Source organism: Trachurus trachurus (assembly GCF_905171665.1).
Source record: "Trachurus trachurus genome assembly, chromosome: 11".
Taxonomy (NCBI): domain Eukaryota; kingdom Metazoa; phylum Chordata; class Actinopteri; order Carangiformes; family Carangidae; genus Trachurus; species Trachurus trachurus.
In genome coordinates, this window is record NC_139904.1 from 23,861,274 (window position 1) to 23,883,489 (window position 22,216).

Genomic DNA, 22,216 nt, shown 5'->3' on the forward strand with positions numbered 1-22,216 from the left:
TTTGTGTGTGTGCGCGTATGTATTTGTGTGTGTGTGTGGAGCATGCACATGTGTGTGTGCCCTCTGACCAAGGGCAGCAGGATGCATAAACAGACCTTCCTTTCTACATCTCCATCCAGCCATGACCTAGTGAGTGGGGCAGCAGACAGACAGGGCCATAGGACAGAGGCAGGCAGTTGGTTATTTTGTGTGTGTGTGTATGTGTGTGTTGAGGGTGACTGACACAATAGCATGCCCCCCCTCTCCTCCATCAGTTCCTCTCTGCTTTAAATAGCCATTTCACCGTGCTTCCTTTCAGCAGCATTTCCTAGTAAACACTAATTATCTCAGAAGTGTGACTCTTGGACAAACACACAAACAATCTTGGCCCATTGGCCTGAATGCCATCTTCTCTGCTATATCAATTACCCACACAGCTGTGAACCCAAAGAATGGTCTCAGCTATTTTAAAAACGGCATAACTGGCAGCGAGGCCCTGTGTGGAAAGCTTTTTGAATTAAAATAGTCGAGCGATGTCTCAAAAGTTTGAGACAACGTGACACAGAGTGTTTGGAGTGATGCACCTCACAGTCTTAACACACAGCAGCCAAGAGACTCACATGTGTTACTCAACACACAACTGTCCTCAACTGGCAACACTTCAACCAGAAAAAACCCACAAACAACAACTTGGCCAGGAGGACACAAAAAAAATCACAAAAAGGCAAAAGATCTGACCCTGAAAAAACAGGAGGACCAGGAAAAAAAAAAAAAACTGGTCAGCCCTCTGCAAGATGCAGTCAAAACATGGCTTTCTGAGTGCACCTCCCTTTCTGATGCAAATGCACCAGAGGCAGCCATATTGTTTATTGTAGCTAGGCACAATATGGGACATCTGCCGGTTAGCGTTAGTGTAATTCCCTCCCCATGCTTCATTAACCTCCCCCTTTATGGGCCCACAGAATGGAGTTGTAGCTTGGACGATGGCGACAGAGAAGGGTGGGCGAGACCCCAGCGCTGGCCCGGCTGAGGAGCGCTGAGGCTGGGGCAGCCCGGCCGCTTCATGTCCTTCCAGCTCATTTGATTCCTGGAGGAGGGCCTCTTTCATCAATGACCATGTGGTGGGTCTTGAGTCTGAGTAAGGCTGAGTGGGTGGTGGAGGGTGGTGGAGAGGGGGGGGGCTGAAGTGGAGAGGCTGCACCAGGCTGGGGGTAGATAGGTTTTTGAGGAAAAAAGTTCTGCCTGTTCCTGCTGGTTGTGGGTCTTTGGCTGAGGGTGAATGTTTCACAGCGGTTCAGGCACTGAGGGGTTCAGCAGATAATCAGATGGGGAGGAGGACTGTTGGATCCATAATCTGGGGGTCATCTGGTATACCCAATGGCAGATGAAGTTATGAGGAGGGAGGAGGAGGAGGAGGAGGGGGGGGGGGGGTATTGGGGGTTACTGTGCATTATCCACTGTCCTAGAAATAACAGGAGATGCTGCCTGGGTCATCTTGTCACTCCTTCATTGTCCCTTTGTCCTCTCAAGGCTCCTGCTGTATGGATGTTAGGAGAATGCAAAGGAAGGAGGTTCGCCTTAAAGGGTCAGGATGCTTCAAACAAAACTCCTTGACTGGATTGTTGGACGGCGTCCGAAACCTCCATAACCCCAAACCTTTCCAGAACTGTGCAGTGTGAGTGGGTGGGAGGGAGGGAGGGAGGGAGGTGGGAGTATGACCATAGTTTTTTATACATTCAAAGGCTTCTTAGTCTGAACTCCTGTCTAAGGCCTTTTTTCCCCTTCATCACACTGCAAACCAAGTTTGCCCTTTGAAGACAGACCACTGTCCAAAAGTGCAGCGTTACCCCCCCCCCCCCCCATTTCAGTGAATATTGTGTCCCACCACTTTCTATGATGGCAGACTGTTCACTAGGCTCTTGAGTGTGGTCATTTGGAACAGCTGTAAACACTTTTGCCAACAGATGTGGTCGGACGACACAACATATGAACCAGTTCATTACACCGCCACAAAAAAGGGACTCAACCAAAGATCTCATGTTCAAACACGGTGTCTATCAGTGACTTCCTTTCTTCCATTTAGCCATTTGTTACCATTAAACCATTCTCTAAATAGGGATCTGGACACACCGAACCAGCCATTCAAACAAAATGCTAAACAAGCAACTGATTAATATATCAATCAACTTATCTCTAAGTTTAGAGAAATAATTATGAATTGCACGAGTCCTAAACAATGAAAAAACAACTGGGGCTGTAACTCATGACACATTTCCATATCAGTTACTTATCAACTGCTTTTCTCTCCGAATACAAATAAACAGTTTGGCGCATGTGTAAGAGTATTTAACAGTCAAAAAGAGAGAAAGAGAGCTCACATTACACCGATTTTAAAGTCCCTGCATTGGCTACCTGTGTGCTTCAGGATCGATATCAAGATTCTTTTATTGGTTTTTAAAGCTCTTAATGGTCTTAGTCCTTATCATCTGTCAGATTTGCTTTTAACTTAGGAGCCATCCAGAACTCTCAGGTCTTCAGATAAAAGGCCTTTTATTAATACCCAGAACCAAAACTCATGGCGAAGCAGCCTTTTGTTATTACGGCCCACGACTGGAACAGCCTTCCTGAAGACCTGAGAGCAGCTGCGAATGTGGACATTTTTAAGAGCAAACTTAAGACACACCTTTTTAGCTTGGCTTTTGATTAGATTTTACTTATAGGTTTTACTATTTTATTAGTTTTCCCTTATCGATTTTTACTGTTTATTTTTTTATTATTATTATTTTATTTTATTTGTATTTATTTATTTATTTTTAGTCTTAGCCTATTTATTGTATAATTTTAGTTATTTTTATCATGTCCCTGCACTTATGCTAACTTTTTGTTCATTTTATTTGGTTTTATCCAGTCCCTGGTGTTTCCTCACGGCAAATTGTTGAGAGTAAGACAGCGCTTCAGTTGCCTTCTTTTAAGCTCTATAACTGAGTGTGTGTGTGTAGTTGTGTGACTTTGGGTTTCATTTTTGATATGTTTTGTCTGCTTTTATGGTATAAAGCACTTTGTGCTACATTTTATTTGTATGAAAAGTGCTGTATAAATCAAGTCTGATTGTTTGATTGATTGAAAAAGCAAATGGTGAATAATAGCATACCTACAGTCATGGGTTGTCATGACATACCCTCAGAAACTACAGTACAGAATAATGTACAGGCTTCAGTGAGAGACCCTGAGAAAGCCTCAGGTGTGATCTACCCGACTCGTCTACGCTTGCAGAGCATCCTACCAACATTACGGCCTGACACAAAACTTTTAAGCATAAACCCAGCCCTGGGGTGAAAAACAACAGTTACTCTAGCTTCCTCAACTTCTTAGTTTCAAATATGACACGTGAAACTTTTGAGGCCCCACTGTCCAAAAATAGAGATATAGCCCTTCAGTACAGTCAGTGATGTATCTACAGACCTTGGGCTGAAATAGGATAGAGATTTTTTAAAAAGGGGGATTTGTGTGGGAAAAATTAAAATAAAAGAAGACTGTTACAGAGGAAAAGGAATCTGCAACACATCCACTTCCGACCTCCAGGCAAAGTGTAAGTGGATACTTGGTGGATTTATTTAATGAAATGGAGAAACGTGAAGCAGTGGTGAGGGTGAATGTGTTGTTGTGTAAATAGAATAGTTGACACAGGAGTGATGAATTGCTGCCTTCAAACTGAACATACTTGGTTTTCAAACACAAAGGGAAGGTATTTAAATCTAGCCCCTCTTCCTTACACATACACACACACACACACACACACACACTTTTTCACTCCATCTGTAAAACATTGTAAATCTGGAGAGAGAGGGTGAAGTGAAATAGAGAAGGCATGGAGTCTCTAATTTGGAGCCCATCTGCCACATGTGCTGCCTTTCAAAACGCCCTGGTACCTCTGATGTTGGTCCTCCATGTCTCCGGCCAAGAAAGCCCACTCGGTACCATACAGACATGGCTGTGGTCATGCAGTGTTCATACCTCAGAGGACTGGCAATTAGCTTCCTTCATATGTCATTTAGAAACTAGACTTGGTTACATCTTTGGAAATATTAATCATGTATTAATCACGGACGTTTTTACAGTGATGCAAACAAATGTCCCGTTAGCATTTAAAAGCATTAGTCTTACTATGTAGCGGTATAAACCAATAGCAATGCTCACCTTGATGGTCTCGGGTGGAACTCCTGGGTCAGGGGCCTTCTCCAGGTAGGTGGTCAGGTCCTGATCCACATGCTCAAAGACCAGAGTGAGTTTGGTTTCTCTGTCAGTTCGAGAGACCGTGCACACATCAAACAATCTGCAACAAGAGGAAAAGGCGAGGAAGATCAATACAGCTGATTGTATGAGCTCAACATGCTGCAACAAAGACAAGCTCTCCTCTTCATTGGTGATATAACATGATTATTGAAATAGACATGAATTTAAATTTGAATTCATTCATCCAATCCTATTTATAATGAAACTGTTCAGACTATTTTGTGCAGTGTTATAATCTGTGTATCTAGAAACTAACTAATGATTAATCGTGACAAACACAGCAAAGAGCAATGGTAAATGTTACTCATTAAACTTGACAAGCCCAAATGTCTTCTTCAGTAAAGGATCTTAGATGTTGATGCATCAATCACACAACAGTCAAAATACCTTATAGGCTAAAAAACAGAGTCTGGGCTCTTGACTACAAACATGGAGCAGAGGGCAGACACTTGGAGATCAATGCAATCTCCAGCAGGTTGTACTGATTTCAGTCTTTTCACATGTTCTCAGAATAACCCCAAGTTCTTGAATCTTAGCTTTTTGAAGATTCAAGACCATCAACCTCCGTACCCCAGTGCTTATGGTGGCTTCACTAGGCAACAAACTATGGCCAAGAATCCAGATTATGTCGGCAGAACTGCCAAGGCAGGCTTTGGTGAAAAGCTGGAAAGAAAAAAAAAAAACCTATCCAGTATGTCCTCTTCAAAGAGCTGGGGACCAGAAGCAGCATTCCTCAACCAGCTCTATGACAACTCCTGATGCTCTTTGGGAAGTCGAGTGGAGCAAAGGCAGCATTTTCATCGGGATAACAGGGGCTCCTTTGGTGGATCTTCATCAGACACATGCTGTGCTGTCAGTTACTATAAATCACATTACCTTCAAAGTATAGAATTGCCTTTAAGTGCACGTGACATGGTAAATGTTTTGTGTCACTTAAAGTCTACGAAATATACACGGTCTAGTTCCTTGTTCTATGACCTTATCAAATCTCCTTTCTAGTGTAAACCCAAAATGGGTTTTCCCACCAAGGGTAGCCTACTACTAGAAGTCCTAGTACATTTACAACCGTCGACACAAAGAGTGATGGAATTATTAATCAAATGATGACACCAAGAAGCCTATTCCATCATTATTGCTGAAAATGTGACTTCATGATGGTTCTACTCAATGCCACATCAATGCTTTCAATGCATGTGCTGCCATAATTCAAACTAGCTAATCGACAGAGGCTGTTTAAAATTGAAGCATGGAAAGAAATGACTAAATCTCTCCAGAAACTCTTTCACTCCTGTCCAACAAGGCATCATGTGTCCATGCCAACACCCTTGTAATCAGCGGACTTGGAAATGCTGGAGTCAGAATGGTGAGTGAGAGGCGATTCGTTCAAGGTATTAGTACTGTGCATGATGTCACAGAATAGACGGCGTCCTCCTCTTGAAGCGCTGGGGTTAAACGCCCCTCACTGCTCGATTGTTGGGCTACAATGGGGGCTCTCAGCAGACACTGAACATATGGAATGAATAATGGGCCTCATTACAAACATCCAGGGGTTGCCTGGAGTCACACAGAAGGCCCACAATGCACTCTTCCTGGCCTGAGCTGCTTGGCAATGCTGCATGGCTAAACTGGAGGATAGTGCGGTTCCTCTGATGGTTCAGTGCGCTTGACAGTTTGCACTCTTGCACCGATTTATTGAAACGAATGCTACTGCATATTTTGTAGTCATATGCTTTCACAGTGCCGCACAAACTCCATTTAACAACCAAAATAAAACTGACCAACGACAACTTTAATGCTCACTTGATGTGTTTGTCTACCAGTGAGAACAAACCCCATTGTGATTCCTTTAAGAGAAAACCAGAACCATTATCCTCCATTATTCATTTATACACTGGGGAATTATTGTTAGAGGCACAAGGGCACCAGCCATGCTTCTGAAACATCCATTTAGAACTTCCCCTTCAATCCCAAAGCACTCAATATTCCATAATAAAACAAGTACCAAGGTCAGACCTTGACGAGTGCCAACATATGACGCAGTCGCAGTATCTGCCTACTGACCTCTGAGTGAACAATTCATTACAAAAATGGCCTCTGTGTACAGGGAGGAGAGGAGGGGAACTACAAGAACTGGGCTATGTGCAACTTGTCCGTCAAATTATGATATTCAGTAAATCCAGCCTGACTGATGCAAGGAGAACGTTAATGTTTTGCTCATGAGCACCAACTGGGATTGGTGAGTACACACTCAACACCAACTGAAGACCTGAAAAGGATTGTCAGTGGGTTTCACTGATCAACAATCAATTATTGACAAGTTAATAGAGAGACTCATTGGCCGGAACTTTTAAAACGTGAATATTTTCAATTTGATGTCTTTGGGAGATCATATTGCCCACAAAGTGTCAATCAAGAACATCCTTGATCATAATTCCTAAAACCACTCATCAGATACTAAATACACTAAATAATATCATCTATAAAGATCTCTGCAGAAAGGTGAAGGCCAACCCATTAGAGAGGCCAACTTGCATGCTGATGTATGGTCGTCAACACTCATCTGCCCTGTCGGTGTGCTCTTGAGCAAGATGCTAACAAACCAAAGCAGTGTATGGTTAGAACTAATATTTATTTATTTGTTCAATCCTGTATTTACATGGGTTATCATGATAAAATCTTTAAGCATTAATGCAGTAAAACCCTTTTCAGAATAAGCTGGGGCGGGGTTATAAACTGTCTATTTGGAGGGATCTCATGTTGTTTTCCCTTTCTTAAATGAGATGTGGCCTACATGAAATGGTTCAGTGCATTTGGTTCTGACCAATGATCACAAATAAAAGGCGGGGTTACAATCTAGACAGGAAATCAACTAAACAGACAACAGTGACAATGTTGGGATTAGTGATGTGACAGGTGTGTACCTATGGTGCCAACAGTGGCAGCAACCGGCTAATTGTTGTGCAACTATAGGCTACCATTTTCATATTGTCAGCAGAAAACAGTCAAAGTCAGGGACTTGTGCTGCAAAAAAAAAATGTGGACAAGTATGATTGCAGGCTTACCCTTAAAGGTCATATGAGGCAGCACTGCTGCCACCAGAGACCATCAAAAAGGAAGTGGAATGTCTCATACACAAAAATCTCTCTCACACACACATTCACATGGGCTACAGAGAGAGAGAGAGAGAGACATACAGACAGACAGACACACACACACACACACACATACTGGGCTTCCCACTTCTCCCCCTCTCTTACCTGACAACATTGGGGTGCTCAAAAGCTTCAAGCTGCCTCAGTACTGCCACCTCCCGGATGGTAGAGAGAGGCATCCCTTCTTCCTCCGTCTGGACTCGAACTCTTTTTAGGGCTACAAAGCGTCCCCCGTTCTTCAAATCTCTCGCCTTGTACACTTTCCCATAAGCACCTTCTCCAATCTCGGCCACGGGCTCATATTGAGTACCAATACTTTCTTTGTCCATGTCTGCAGTTTTTTTTCTCGGGTCTCTTGTTGAAAATATTACGGGGAATCCCGGCGAGGGTGGCGAGCCAGAGAGTTTCTCACAAAGGCATATTCACAGAAAAAAGTTGGCACATGCAATGCCTAGATGACAGGGAGACACAGATGGAGGAAGACACCATCTTTGTCAGATATGGTCAAATTGTTCTCCAGGTAGGCAATAACAGGGCTGTCATGTTTTATTCCGACTACAAGAGCAGCGTTGCGTCCCAACGTCCACTCCTCCTCCTATTACGCACAGCAACTCATGTCCTCCTACTTCTAACAAAGTAATGTAAAAAAAATAATAATTCAAATTACATGGCCCATTTTAAGATAGTTTTGCATTAAACAAGCTGTCTCGCGCATTCAAAATATCAGTCCGCGTGCAATGTTGCTGGAGTTGTGTTTATGTGGGCTGTCTTTAATTCTGTTAAAAGTATATTAAACAGGACAATTTTAAAGAGAACACGCAAAAAGAGAGCACAAACATCACCCACCAAGTGCTTTTAAGATAATAAAATGGCCATAAAACTGCTCAACCTGTGATGTTTTGATCAAAGTTTATGTTTGAAGCGACCAAAACTTGGCGAGCACGTGGCTGTCTTGCATTGTCTAAACTTCCTACAGCAACAGTCCATTTAAAACCCTGGAAAACTCTGCTTTAAGGCTCAAATCGTTATAAATATGTATAAAACAATTCAGGTGATGAGTTTTAGGGGTGTTTTCACAAGTTTACGCGGCTTCCTCTAATTCAGGTTTTTCTAGCCTAATTTAATTGTGCATGGAGTTAAAATGAAAACAAAATGCCAGCAAATCAGGGAATTGCACATTTCGGCTTTTAAAAAAATAATAATATATCGTTGGGTTGTAAAAGCAACATTTCCAGCCTGATAAAGACATTTTTTGGTATCAAATAATTCTGCACAAATACTTCCACTTTTTTGTGTTTACCTCTTTTTATGTTGTCAGTAAAAATGTCGTAACGTCGGCATGTCCGATAAAATGCTGAGGAGGCATTCAGGTCTCGGGGTAAGATGTCCTGCATCAAACGCATCCCTGTCCACTATCCTCCATGCGGGGGCCACACAGGTAGTTGGACGGTGCAGGCTCTAACCCCCCATCCCTCAGACTGCACCAGCAGAGCCACTCAAACAAGGGGGGGAGGAGAAGGAGGAGGAGGAGGAGGAGGAGGAGGAGGCGGTGGTGGAGGGCTGTACGAAAATTCAACACGCACACTCTCACTGCAACTTTGAGGGGAAGGGGGTGTAGGATGGGGGGTGGGTGGCTGGGTGGGGAGGGGGGTCATAGGACAAAGGCAAACGCGTGATATAGCCCTCCAAAACCACGCTCTTCTTTGGATTTTCTCCTTTCTTTCTTCTTTTTTTTCTCCTCCATATATCCCCGGATAGGCCTATGCAGCAGCCCCGCTCGCCTGTGTGAGCTCCGTCTCTGCCTGGCTTTCCCACGCCGGCTGAATGTGGCCTGACCCCCTTCAGAGAGGTTTGACACGGAGCGGGGACATTTCCGCATTCCTCCCCGACTACAAAGGCTCACCGCCTCCTTTTTGCTCTCCCTCGGCCTCCTCGGTGCTTTACCATTCATAGTCCTCTCCGCGGGTTTTGTCTCCTGTGTCAAAACCGGGAGCACCGCGGGGATCGGGGAGGGGAAGAGGGGAGGTTTATTGGATGGACGGCCACACTATCTATCTCCCTCCGACCATTGAGGAACTCTTGCGGCAACAAAGTGCCAGCGGGGATGCAAAGTGACAAGCTCGCCCTAGATGGTCCTGAGGGGTCAGGTTCAAGGCCCGGTGGCTTGATCTGTGGCAGGGGGACTCCTCCGCTCGGGTGGTCGTTTGCAAAAGCTCCATACCTCACAACAGGCATGATGGCCATGTGGGCTACTAGGAGGCAATTTTTTTTATTATTATTTTGAAAATGTGGAAACTTCCGCCAAGCATCATCTTCACCTTTATTTCCCACCAAAAGGTTGAAAATTACAAATTTCTTGAAGACAGCTAATAATAATAATAATGATAATAACTATAATTATTATTATTATTTATTCTCTAAAGAAATTTGAATATTTTAAATTCATAGAATTCCTACCTTATCTTATATACAATTATACAAACTTCAGTTAGGCTATGTCTTTATTGTCAATAACTGCAATATTAAAAGCATTTTGTTAGTTCAACCTGAAAATTCAGATCCTTTAGCCTACAAAAATATTTTTTTTAAGCACTTGAATTTCATATTTTCATGTGTTTAATTTAACATATTATTTAATTGTTTTAAATTCCTACTCTTGCACATTATGAGGTGTAAATATTTAAAACAATTTATTTTATGCGAAAAGTCCTTCAAACTCTGACATAAAGTTTCTATTTTTTTTTCTTCCCTGCCAGACACGGTTTAGACATGACAAGACTTGATGTTAGATTATCCCAATGAATAGCCAATTACAGGCGTGTAACCAAGCTCCATTATCATAACTTCATTGGAAAAGAGGGTATTAGAAATGCACAGAAGATCAGAGGAAGGGCATTCCCCCGGTGCCACAGTTTACAAGAAAACCTGTTTTGCATGCTGCTTGTAGAATCCACTCATTTCCATTGAAAGGGTAAAACTATGGGGGATAATGACATGGAAGTATGTATGGCAATCTACCCTGCCCAACTTTACAGGCAACCTCAAATTTAAACAATTTGCATCACAAAACACACAATGCAGACAATATGCCCAAAACCAATTACTGTAAATGCGGGTATTTACATTTCTTCATCATCATTGTTCATGTGAAATCAGCTCTGAGAGCCATTGCCCAGATTAGCATACTTCTACTATCAGGCTGGAGAACAAACCAATTAGATCGGTTGTGTGCAGGATAGAGATGAGAAAGAGATACACACACCTCAAACATTCACACAATCCACAACACACATTCTGAAACATTGTGGCTATAACAAAACAAAAATACCCTGTGCAACAATCATTGATCAGCCATCGTCCGACCCACAGGTTATTTTTTTTCCAGAGTTTTCACTGCTTGTGTTCATGTTGTGTTTACCTCGATGGGGCTCGACGCAGGAATTCCTTTCAGAAAAAGATTAGAGAACAGGATGGTCCAATTATGAACACCGGGAACACCGTGTTGAAAACACAATTTAATGTTTAATCTTGAACTTTTCTTGAGCTCTTGAAGTTTCAGAATGAACAAAATATGAGTGATAAAAGCCTGTGCTGGTGAAATTCCCAAGCAAACATCGACAACATACAAAAATGAAAGATGAAACAATTCTGTGACACTTATTTTATCTGATAGGTCAACTGTTGTAAAGTATTATTTAACTAGTAAATTATTCACACAATTGTATTTTCAACACTTTGTTTTAGAGTGTATTGTTTGCCTGCCATTTTCTAAATTGATTAAAATTATACCTTACCTAATATTCTTGTCAAGAAGCAGTCACTGTGAACTAGAACAGCAACCTGTTGATTTTCATTCATGTTGTTTTACTTGTGCTTGCTGCAGTTTAACTGACACCAGGCACAATTACCAAAATGTTATTCAATCAGAGCATTTCTAATTTTGTTGTTGAATGTTCACGTCTCTGCTAATGAATGTTACTTTCGTTAATTTTTTTGATAAATACTTCCATGATAGTTATTCCATTAAATGTAACAAGTCCTCCATTCAAAATCCCACTCACATAAAAATACAGAAAACAAATCTCTCTCTGTGGAAGTCTGAAATGTGAAAACTAACCCCTGTGAAATACTCAATATTTGTAATGGGTCACAAACAACAATGGCTTTAAAACACTGTTGTAATCTTCAATAACGTTTTGTATTTTATAAACTTATCAAATGCCCTTTTTGTAGAATCTTAATCTCAGTATTCAAAACCATCAAATAAATGTCGGGTCAGTGAACCCACCGGGATTTGTCCCAGTTTGCCCGATAGACCGCTGCTGTAGAGGAACAGTTCTTCACAGACTTTTACATTTTACATTTACATTTTATCATGAAGGAATACTAAAGATGAGGCTAAGGTGTTTGTATTTGCTCAACATATGAGTTCATGGACAGGGTGGTCGAATGTTCACCTCTGTAAAATAAATGTTGTCTTGATTAGAGAAATAAAGATGAACTGTGGGGGAACCGCTTATTCTTCAGAATCACATGAAACCAGATAGGGAATCAAAGTCATCTGCTTTCATGGGTTAATATCTTGTTTATATTTATCTCTCACAATTAGGCCGGCTGATTGATTGTATTTGGGGGAAAAAACTGAGATAAATCATTTAGTGTATATAACTGATAGCATCATTAGTCATTTTTTCATCACCATGTAAAACTCTTCAGGAAACAGTTAACGCTTGTGTAAAGATAGAGAAGACAAAAATCAACATGAGCATTCAGTTGTCCAGTGTGTCTGGCCACCTCACTAATATAAATCCAGTTTCCTGTGTCCCTCAAACTCTGGTTTCTCTTTAACTGCCAAATGCTCTTTTGTTTCCTTTTGTTGCTGCCAAGCAGAAAACCAAAACAACAAGCTAAACGGTGCTAAAATGTTCTTTTGAACTGAGAGAAATCCCAACTTGACTGATAATTCCCTGTGGAGTCATCACAAGTGACCTTTTTCATGTTACAGCCTGTAGTTAGTAATATAAAGATATAGATTAGTCCAGCTTTCATTTTTCTGATACATGTGACATTTAGCTGAACAACCACCACAATGTTTTTGTATGTCGCTTCTGTGCTGCTGCTCTTGACCAGGGGCGGGTCTTCCATGGTGGCAAGGGGGGGGATTCCCCCCTGAAATCTGATTGGCCACCCTGTGTGCCCCTCCAATGGCCATTGACTTGTGGTAATGTCAATCACTGTGAAAAGCTCTTAACCACTCCTATGTTCACTGTAAAAAGCTATAGGCACTAACGTCTGACTCGTCAACTCTGTACAGCAAACATGCCATTGTTGTGTCTAGTAAATATATGAAAATGATGTAAGATTCTTATTGTTCTCAATTTGACCATTCAAGTCGTGCTTGTTCTGGTTATTCTGACTGTTACATAAAACACTGGGTAAGAGTAGAAGATATTGCTGTTCATTGTGAGAATTTATTATGTTGCTTTTTCTGCTTTTTGTTTATAACATAGAGTTGATGATTGATTGTTAGTGTTTACACTGAAAAATGAAAAGGTCATAGGCATCATAGGCGTAATAGGCATTAATGCTGCCAATAAAAACAAGATGAAGACATACTGTAAACAGTGTGTAACTGTACAATATACTGTAAATATTGAAGAGAGTGATCAGTGGTTGCCTTCATTTTTGTGAAGCCCCCCCCCCCCCCCCCCAGATTCACTGTTGTTACCCCCTGTGCCCCCCACCAGAAAAAAATCTGGACCCGCCCCTGCTCTTGACCACCCCAAAACAGCCTGCTGAATCTTAACTCTGAGTTGTGAAAGAAAATGTATGATGGTGTGTGTGTGTGTGTGTGTGTGTGTGTGTGTGTGTGTGTGTGTGTGTGTGTGTGTGTGTGTGTGTGTGTGTGTGTGTGTGTGTGTGTGTGTGTGTGTGTGTGTGTGTGTGTGTGTGTGTGTATGCGAGCGCACATGGCAGCTGCTGATCAGCCCAGCCAAAAGAGAATTACAGCCCTCCCAAGGGGGACGAGAGAGGCCAACAAGGGACAGGTGACTCCCAGTCTCTCCCAGATCTCCTTACACCCACCCACACACACACAGAGAGAGAGGGAGAGATTGATTATGGGTCTGCCTACCATGTCCCACCTTCAACCAGGGGGATGTCCGTGCCACCAGGCATAAGGAGTGGAAAGGAGCCTCAGCCTTTAGGCAGACAGCTGTCACACCTGGGGAGGAATCTGATAGGATGTGTGATATTGGACTCCTTTTTAAGTTCTCAGTCCCATTGTCAAGATTTACAAGCATCACTTAGGCCTCATGCAAGTCAGATCTCATCCACCCATCAGCAGATTAATATTTAAGCCACATTTTGGGCGTAAAGACAGAGACGTCATGATGCCAGCAGACAGACCGAGTCTGTTTTGTGTCCCCGACTTGATTTCCTCCCGTCCTCTTTCTTGTCAAGCCAGACTGAAGTCCATAGTGTGTGGTGCTAGTAAAGCCCCTTCTCTCCTCTTCCCTTGTCCTCCTCTCCTCCCCGGCACCGGCCCCCAGACACAAGCCTCTTTCTGTTGGGGCATCGCCATGGCAACCAAGCCACTAACTTGAGGAGGCGACATAAAAACCTGCTCTTTTAGGGGGACACAGGAACACCTGCCACCTCTGCTGATGGGGAGGGGGGGGGGGGCTGGACGCACAGCCACGTGCAGACACACACTTCCATACAAATTCATGCGGTCACAAATGCATACGCACACACACACTGTCTCTCTCTCTCTCTCTCTCTCTCTCTCTCTCTCTCTCTCTCTCTCTCTCTCTCTCTCTCTCTCTCTCTCTCTCTCTCTCACTCACACACACACACACACACACACACACATATCCACACAAACATAAACAGGGGATCAGTGTAACATTCAAATGAGACCTCTAGCCAACATCTGCTCCCCTGTAGAAGCTCATTTATCTTCCAGTAACATCTCAGGTTGTTTTGTTGCTTTTTTTTTTTTTTTTTACCACGAGCTCTGGCAAAAGAAAAAAAAAAAAGCAAGGAAAGTGATTTATGGAAACAAAGAACTCATTATTTATTAGGGTTATGTTTTCAGGCTATGAAACAAATTTGAGCTTATTTTTTCTTTTGTGTGTTTGTTTTTACACCAGTTGTTTCACTGATAAGTAATGAAACTGCCTGTAATGCTTTAGGGACTGCCATGCACCTGCTACTCTGACTGACCAGCTTAACCATGCAATATCAATTGTGTCCTAACCATCTGAGTTAGTCCCTGATTTCACGGAAGAACTCTTTGTAGGAATAGTTTGTCATTTTTACAGAATGTAAGAGTTTGCTATCTTGCAGAGCGTTCATGAAAGGATTAATGGTTACAGCTTTACATGTTGTAACCAAAACCCCCTTTTCATGGCCTGTGCTAGGAAGGAGCCCTGGATGGGTCAGCGAACAACCATCAGATTGTTTCAGTGTATCCCAGTGATGGTGTCCTGACAAGCTCCATGCTCCACTGCCTCATCGCTCATTGCAGGTATGCATGGACAAGATTTTGTGCCCCATCTGCTCAAGTCTGCTCGCTCTCTGTACATTAGGAAAAAAGACAGTTTCATGATTGTTTCCCAAAAGGATAGCTGTTTTTCACTAAACAAGACATGAGGTACAAGATGGCATAAGAAGTAAATGTGATGGTTTGGTTAGCATGACAAAAACACATTTTTAATATGTCCAGTTGGAAGCAATAAAAACAACAGATAGTTTGAGGGGAAAAAAATGTTTGGGGACAGATTTCCTTGTCACAGTATTGAAAATCAAGCTAATGTCCTTCGATGAGTCAAACCTTATCAAACAGATAGTAGATTTAAGCCTATGCAGCCCCTTTAAAGGCTCCAATCAACAAGTGTCAGTTTGGGGTCAGTCGGCAGGCCGGAGCTGTCTGCGTCCTCCTGTTGCAGGCGGAATATTCTGGAGAGACTGGCGAGTGAACCTCTGGTGCCTGGCTGCTGTTCATTAAGAGTATTAATGATTAACTGAGAGTGCTATTGTCCCCTCGGGCCCAGCTGTCCCTCCTCCGCCGTTGATCCACTCCGATGCCTCTGGGCCACTAAACTGGCTCCATTCATGTGCTAAAGTGACAGCTGCTCCTCACATTCCGCAGAAAATTAACCACAGACACCGGAAAAACAAGCTGGGAGCAAATAAATAATATTTGACAGATTTCTTTTGTCTTTTTCTTAAAGGGGTGGATTGGAGATTAAAGAGTGGATCGGAAGGATTATTTTGAGCCTGTGTGATAATAGTTAAAGAAGCGGAAGATGGGGGGGACAGATAATGTTTGCTGTGTTGGCGCTTAGTCATTCAGGGGATGTGAAGCAAATGAACTCAGCAACTTTATTCTAGAAATAAAGGCTGTCCCACAGCAGTAGTCTGTGTTGTTGACCGAACTAATTGACTTTGCAACGAGCTGCTGAGGTGAGGGGTGAAATATTTTGTCACCCATTTAAGGATGCAATTATATCAGTGATGATATGAACCATAAAGAATGGGATTTTTATTTTACTTTATTATATCTGCCTGCAATCAAGTAATGAAGGTCAGTGAATTTGACCCGGAAAGGACTTTGACTATCGCTTTCAAAGGCACCGCTGAAAGTGTTGCTTTCGCTTTCTATGGAGGTATAAATAGAGATACCTTTAAGGTTTAAGGTAATAAGCTGTGACCTATAGGCTTCGGTACAACCGGAAAATGTAGTTTTGCTGATCAGAGAATGAATAATGCTAATTATCTGTGATGCAGCAAGGATACTTTCACTGTGCAACCTGTTGCTGACAAACCTTAAACCTCTCCTTGGAGTCAGATATTGGATTCACTGCATAATGAACAGCACAATGCACAATATGGGCAATAGGAAACTTTTATTATTCTTGAAGTGAGCTTTTATTGTTTTATTACACCCGTGCAGTAAGGGAAGTTGTTTTATCTTTGGTGGGGAAAGGACTTAAAAGACACCGCTGGTGTTTCACTGCCGTCTACGGCTCTTATATTGTGAGAACTTGTTTCACCTGGGAACATTTATACCATCTCGTCCTGTAATCAGCTGAGTGGTCACAGATACAGGGTGTATCTGCTGTGGGAGTGCAGGGCCGTGCTACTCAGGGGCATTTACTGTCCTGTTTTCTCATATTTGTATCGAGAGTCCTTGGAGACAGGTGGGATCTAATTACTGGTAACATGATGGTTGTTTTTCACATTGCTTTCAATTAGAGGGTTGTCTCTGTTTATGGTTTTTGCATGAGTAAACACATACTTTACATTCCAGCCAGTGTTTCCATGTGCACGGGGATAAGAAAAGCAAGCAGAAACACCTTACAGCACTGAAGTTAGTGAGGGTTAGGCCTGTAATAACTAGTCTTTGTTCAACCTGTTAGTTGTCAACAGAAGGTTTGAAACCTTTCCTCTCGTCACGTTACTCACTTGTGAAGCGTTTTATGAGTGATACACCACATGAAACATCACGAACTCACTGGCGAATGTCAGACCTCTGTTGACTTGGCATAATATGACTCAGTCGAGTATTTGGCCTTATAAGTGTGATTTACAGTAGTCAGCATATGAATTACTGATGCAACAGTTTCCAAACCAATTATGTAATGCGGCCAACCTGCTGTTCTCTTGACTAGACCTTGACAAGCTCCAAATGAAAGATGTTTAGCGTTAACCACGATCATTTAGGATGACAACAAGAGCTTTTCCACCGTCTTACGTTATGGACATATAGGAGACCATGAAACTTTCTCTTCATGGATTCAAAACAGCACATGTCACCATGGCTTGCTTTACTTGACACCTCTTGCTGATTACATCACCACTGTGGGTGGCTAAGAATCTAACATCTAAATACCTTCAAACAAAGGAATGCCTCTATTTAAGATACACGGAGAATGATAGGCCCCATCCAGCTGTTCAACTACCCCTATCCTATCCTATCTCTCTTTTTTTTCTTTTTCTTTTTTTGACAGGAACTATGTAATCTCATATGTCCTATGTGCTGGTGGTGATACCTCCGGGGGGAGGATGCAGGGAGGGAGACCACCAGATGTTGGGCATCACAGCAGGAGGTGCAAGGCATGGAGCATTACGTTGAATATTATTGATAAATGCGTGTCATTCCCCCTCTCTGCCTCCCCATTTCCTGTCTCTCTCTCAACTGTGCTATCAATTAAAGGCATTAAAAGCCCAAAAAATATACTTTCCAAAAAAAAAAAATGGTGGAGACCTGTGTCGTGGTACACATTAGCAGCCACCAGCTAGTCTGTGTCGACGGACGATAAACATTAACACCTTCCCCAACAGGAAAGAGGGGGAATGAGGTGGTCTCTGTATGTGCCAAAGGTGTGTGTGTGTGTGTGTGTATATTGGGAGGTGGGTGTTTTGACTCCAAAACACAAAACTGTGCTTTCAGGAAATGAAAAGTACACTGGATGCTTGTGTCTGACATTATGTCACAGCATGTCACCCTTTCCTCTGGTTAGTGGAGGCTGTTCCTGAGGCTGGTCAAGCTGCATGGTCAAACAAGGTTAACATAGACATATGCATACAGTATCTATATCCCCCCCCCCCCCCCCCCCCCCCCCCCATTTTTACCGGTTTGGTGCAAGAAGTGGTGCTTTCTCTTATCCTGTGCTTTTATGACCATGTGAAGCAAGGAGGACAAGCACAGACCTGAGCAAAGGGAGTACTGACTTCCAGCCTGGAATCGTGGTCTGTCTTAACAGCCAACAGTTTACTGCTGGGGAACATAGAGGTGGCTGTGTCCATTCAACTCTGTATGCATGCACGTGCACCCAACCACACAAAAACACACACACACACACACACCAATTTGGTTTGTGGCATGTGCGATGTAAACACCTATTTTTCACAAATGTGTGCGTGTATGTGTATATATGTGTGTGTGTGTGTGTGTTGGATGAAAAACTACCTTGGAATTAATTAAAGAGTCACCGCTGCAATGGAATAACTGTGCACTTTCATTTCTCTGGTTTAGTGAATACACACTCAGCACTGCAGGGACATTTTACTTAGTCATGTCTGGAGGAGCCACTTTTCATTTTCAGTCCAGTTTTTTTTTTCTTTTGCCCCCCTCCACCCTCCACCCTCCACCCTCCACCCCACCTCCCAGAATGACAGACGTCTCGTCCTGTTCTGAGTAAGAATCTCTGATTTTTAATCTCTCTTTAGGAAGGTTAGACTGGAGAACAGGAAACAAGATAATATGTCTGTGTGTGTATGGGTGTCAACTATGTAAACACAACTGCCGAGGAAAGTTTTTATCAGTGCTACACCTGCCATTGACAGACACCGTGTCACATGCATTGCGCTGAATGTACACTCTGTGTTACGAGTAGTTTAAGCAAGTATGTGCTCAATCACATACACAGCATTTCTGTTGAATTAAAGAAAGTAATTACTCAAGTGAGCCACAGCAATGGCAATGAGGGGGGGAAAGGAACACACACACACACACACACACACACACACACACACACACACACACACATAGAGAGACTGGATTAAAAAATGCCTGTTGTAAATCTGTGTTCCTATAGATTTACATTCAGCTGTGTGCTGTGTGTGAGTGTGTTCAGGGTTGTGTTTGACTGGAAGCAGAAGAGGATCTGGGTCGCAGGCAGCAGGATTTGACGGCGGCTTATTTCCTGTCATTGACTGCGGGTCACATGGCGAGTGCGTGGGCGCAAGATAGTGGAATGCGTTAAAGGGGTGAGGCTCTTGCCACCAGACACACAGTCACACAGTCATACACACAGACACACACACACACATAGCTGCAGCTGGATACATGCTGAACTAAAGGAAGGCACAGATGTAGAAGCATATTTACATGTTTTGTTTACTTTGGGACACGTATAGACAGAAGTCAGGCATGTGTAATGCAGAGGAGTTACACACACACACACACACACACGCACACACACACACACACACACACACACACACACACACACACACACACACACACACACACACACACACACACACACACACACACACACACACACACACACACACACACACACATTGTCTCAGACTCTCAAATTGCTATGACTGGCGCTGGCAGCTCAGGGTGGGGAAACCTCAGGCATCGACTCAACAAACCTCCACCGCTCCGGCTCAGACTCTCAGCTCAGGCAGTCAAGGTGAGATCCATAGAGAGATAGACGGGTTCAATGTTGCAGCAGTAAAAAACTGACACTCACATGCGAGCATAAGGGAAAAACATGCGCCTTCTGCATACACCCACACACATGCGCGCCGGCACACTCTAGTCTGCAGCATGTGTGTCCAACGTTCTATGTTTCCCACATAAATCTTTTTGCATGTGAATCAAACTTTGTCATCCAATCAAATCACCCACAGGCCATGCACACATAGCCTCAGCTATTTTGTGCTCCCTCACTTCTCTCTTCTCTCTCTCTCTCTCTCAACTGATATTTCTACAAATGAAGCCAAAAAGCATTTTGTCACCCAAGGCGTGACATGCTCTTATCAGTAACCTCAAAGGCATAACTGTAAGCGGCCTCTTCTCGTTTTGGTTGCACAGTAATCGATTGTGCGTGTGTGAGAGAACGTGAATGCTTCTCCTGTGGATGATTCCTCCATATGACTTGAATTGGTGCACTGTGTCTGTTGTCAAATGTCGAGTTCCCTCCTGCACTTCAGCATCCTCGCCGACAAAAACCAAGAGAGGCCTTTCCTTCCACACAGCTTCTGTTGCTTTTTTTCCTTGACTGGGAAAAGAATATGCATGGGAGCCTATACAGTATATCACAGTAGGCCACTCACACCCTATGTGGCCCCACTGTAACGACTGCTCCAGACGCACACACATGCACATGCACACACGTGTGCCAATAGTGTGGCCTTGATGTGGGCTGGTGTGCTGTGTCTATACTCTGAGTGTCTGCAGCTGGAAGCCAAGGCTGCTAGAGGAGAGGAGAGGAAGAATGAAGGAGGAGGAAGGGTATACGTTTAAAAAGAGAAGACGAAAAAGAAGAAGGAGTGGAAGATACAGAGGTGGGGAAAAGACAGACACACAGGTTTGACAGGAGTGAAATCCAATAGGAGTCATGCAGGCAGAGATGAAGTGAAAGAGAGCGAGCAGGAGTTGAGGTGGGTGTAATTCATCGAACCTAACTTTATGAAAATGGTTGGGAACCACAAGAGGAAGGAGGAGATAACATGTGATGACAATGAGCTGGAGTAGGAGGCAAAAGACTGTACAGGGGTTGAACTGTGGTGAAATGTGGCAACAGTCACAGACATGAGCTGGGAGGCTGAAAATGGAAAATGTGACATGCTTTTGACACAGCAAGAGGGCCCCCATTTGAGGTTGTGTGTGTAAGGGTGTGGGTGTGTCACTCAGCTGCTGTGTTCTGGTTTTGAAAGGGCGGTCCAACAAGGCCATACCAGGCTATACCATAAGTTTCTGGTGGCAAATAATAATAATAATAATAATACATTAGATTTGTATTGCGCTTTTCAAAGGCACTCGGACGCTTTACATAAAGAATTTCCAAAGGCAGAGAAGACCAGAACACAATCCACTTAATTTCAGGCAGCGGCTACTGTTTGTTTCATTCATAATAATGTAAGAGGAAGAGCATGAAAAAGGACAGAGCTCAGCGATTGCGAAATTTTGCAAACCAAAGCCACGCACTGAGATGATTGTGATACCGAGCTCCCACGCCGCTGTGAAGGAAGTACATGAATTAGATCTAAGCTGTTGTGATGTTGTCTTCACCTCAGGTCAAGGGTGGGTTTTTTTCTTCCTCAGCACTCCTCAGGCCGAATGTTGAATCAAAAGGTCAGGGTGTAAGAGCCAAAACATAACTCAACCAGAAGTTAGGTAAGCTCAGTTTGTTTCTCAATGTACCTCAGTCTTATGACAATATGTTGTTCCGTTCTGAATGAAAAAATACACAACTTTTAACATGTTGTGTTGCAATGCTCTTGGTGTGTCAGGCAGCGACCACACTTGAAGGAACAAGATAAAACACCCACATTACAAATGATCCAAACTATCACATGTCTTCAGCTCAGCTCACCTGCTTTCAGAAACTGATGCAATTCATTTTTTCAGTTAATCTTATACATTTCAGATTATTTATTTATCTGAAGATAGAAGATATTTTTCTCAGAGATATAAACCCTCAGTTTATGTTTGGAGATGCATGTTTCATATGTTTTTCCCCTGTATGATCATATGTGACATGTGACAATATGATGGACTAAAAGGAATGATAATGAAAGGATGGCTGACACATTACTGCACTAATAAAGCATACCACAGTCAAGTAAATAATCCTGTAAGATCCACAGAATAGAGCGTCTCTCAGCGTGGCGGTCTGGATTCCTATTCTGGATTCTCAGAGATTGTAAATTAAATCTAAAGGGATCAGATCATAAAATAAATGGAAAAAAACTGTGTCTGCTTGTTTTTGTCGTCCATGTTTCAGCTGTATTGTGAAAGAAAACCACTCTGCTGAAAGCTACTCAACCCGTGTCATATAGGCACGTCAAGCGGATTGTGTCAGTTTAAAGGAGCAGGAGAGGTCGGGAGCTGCTGCCACAGAGCGGCTGCATGGCCGACTTTGTCTGGTAAATGATGCACTGACCCCATCTAAAGGTGAAAAGTAAACTTGCAGGTTTGGTGGAGAACGAGAAGAAGGAACAAACCAATCCTACAAATGCAAATACTATACCACTTTTTGCAG

General features: G+C 42.9%; 1 protein-coding gene across 1 annotated transcript in view; it reads right to left on the minus strand.

The window, feature by feature from the left end:
* cdk6 (cyclin dependent kinase 6) overlaps nt 1-8,849 on the minus strand; it is a 36,487-nt gene extending 27,638 nt beyond the window's left edge. The window contains exons 1-3 of the mRNA XM_083981776.1: nt 8,725-8,849; nt 7,530-7,875; nt 4,177-4,312 (exon numbers count right to left, since the gene is read on the minus strand). Coding sequence (XP_083837902.1) covers nt 4,177-4,312; nt 7,530-7,753 — 360 coding nt within the window. The 5' untranslated portion in view covers nt 7,754-7,875; nt 8,725-8,849. The remainder of the gene's footprint in view (nt 1-4,176; nt 4,313-7,529; nt 7,876-8,724) is intronic.
* Between the last annotated feature and the right edge of the window lie 13,367 nt (nt 8,850-22,216).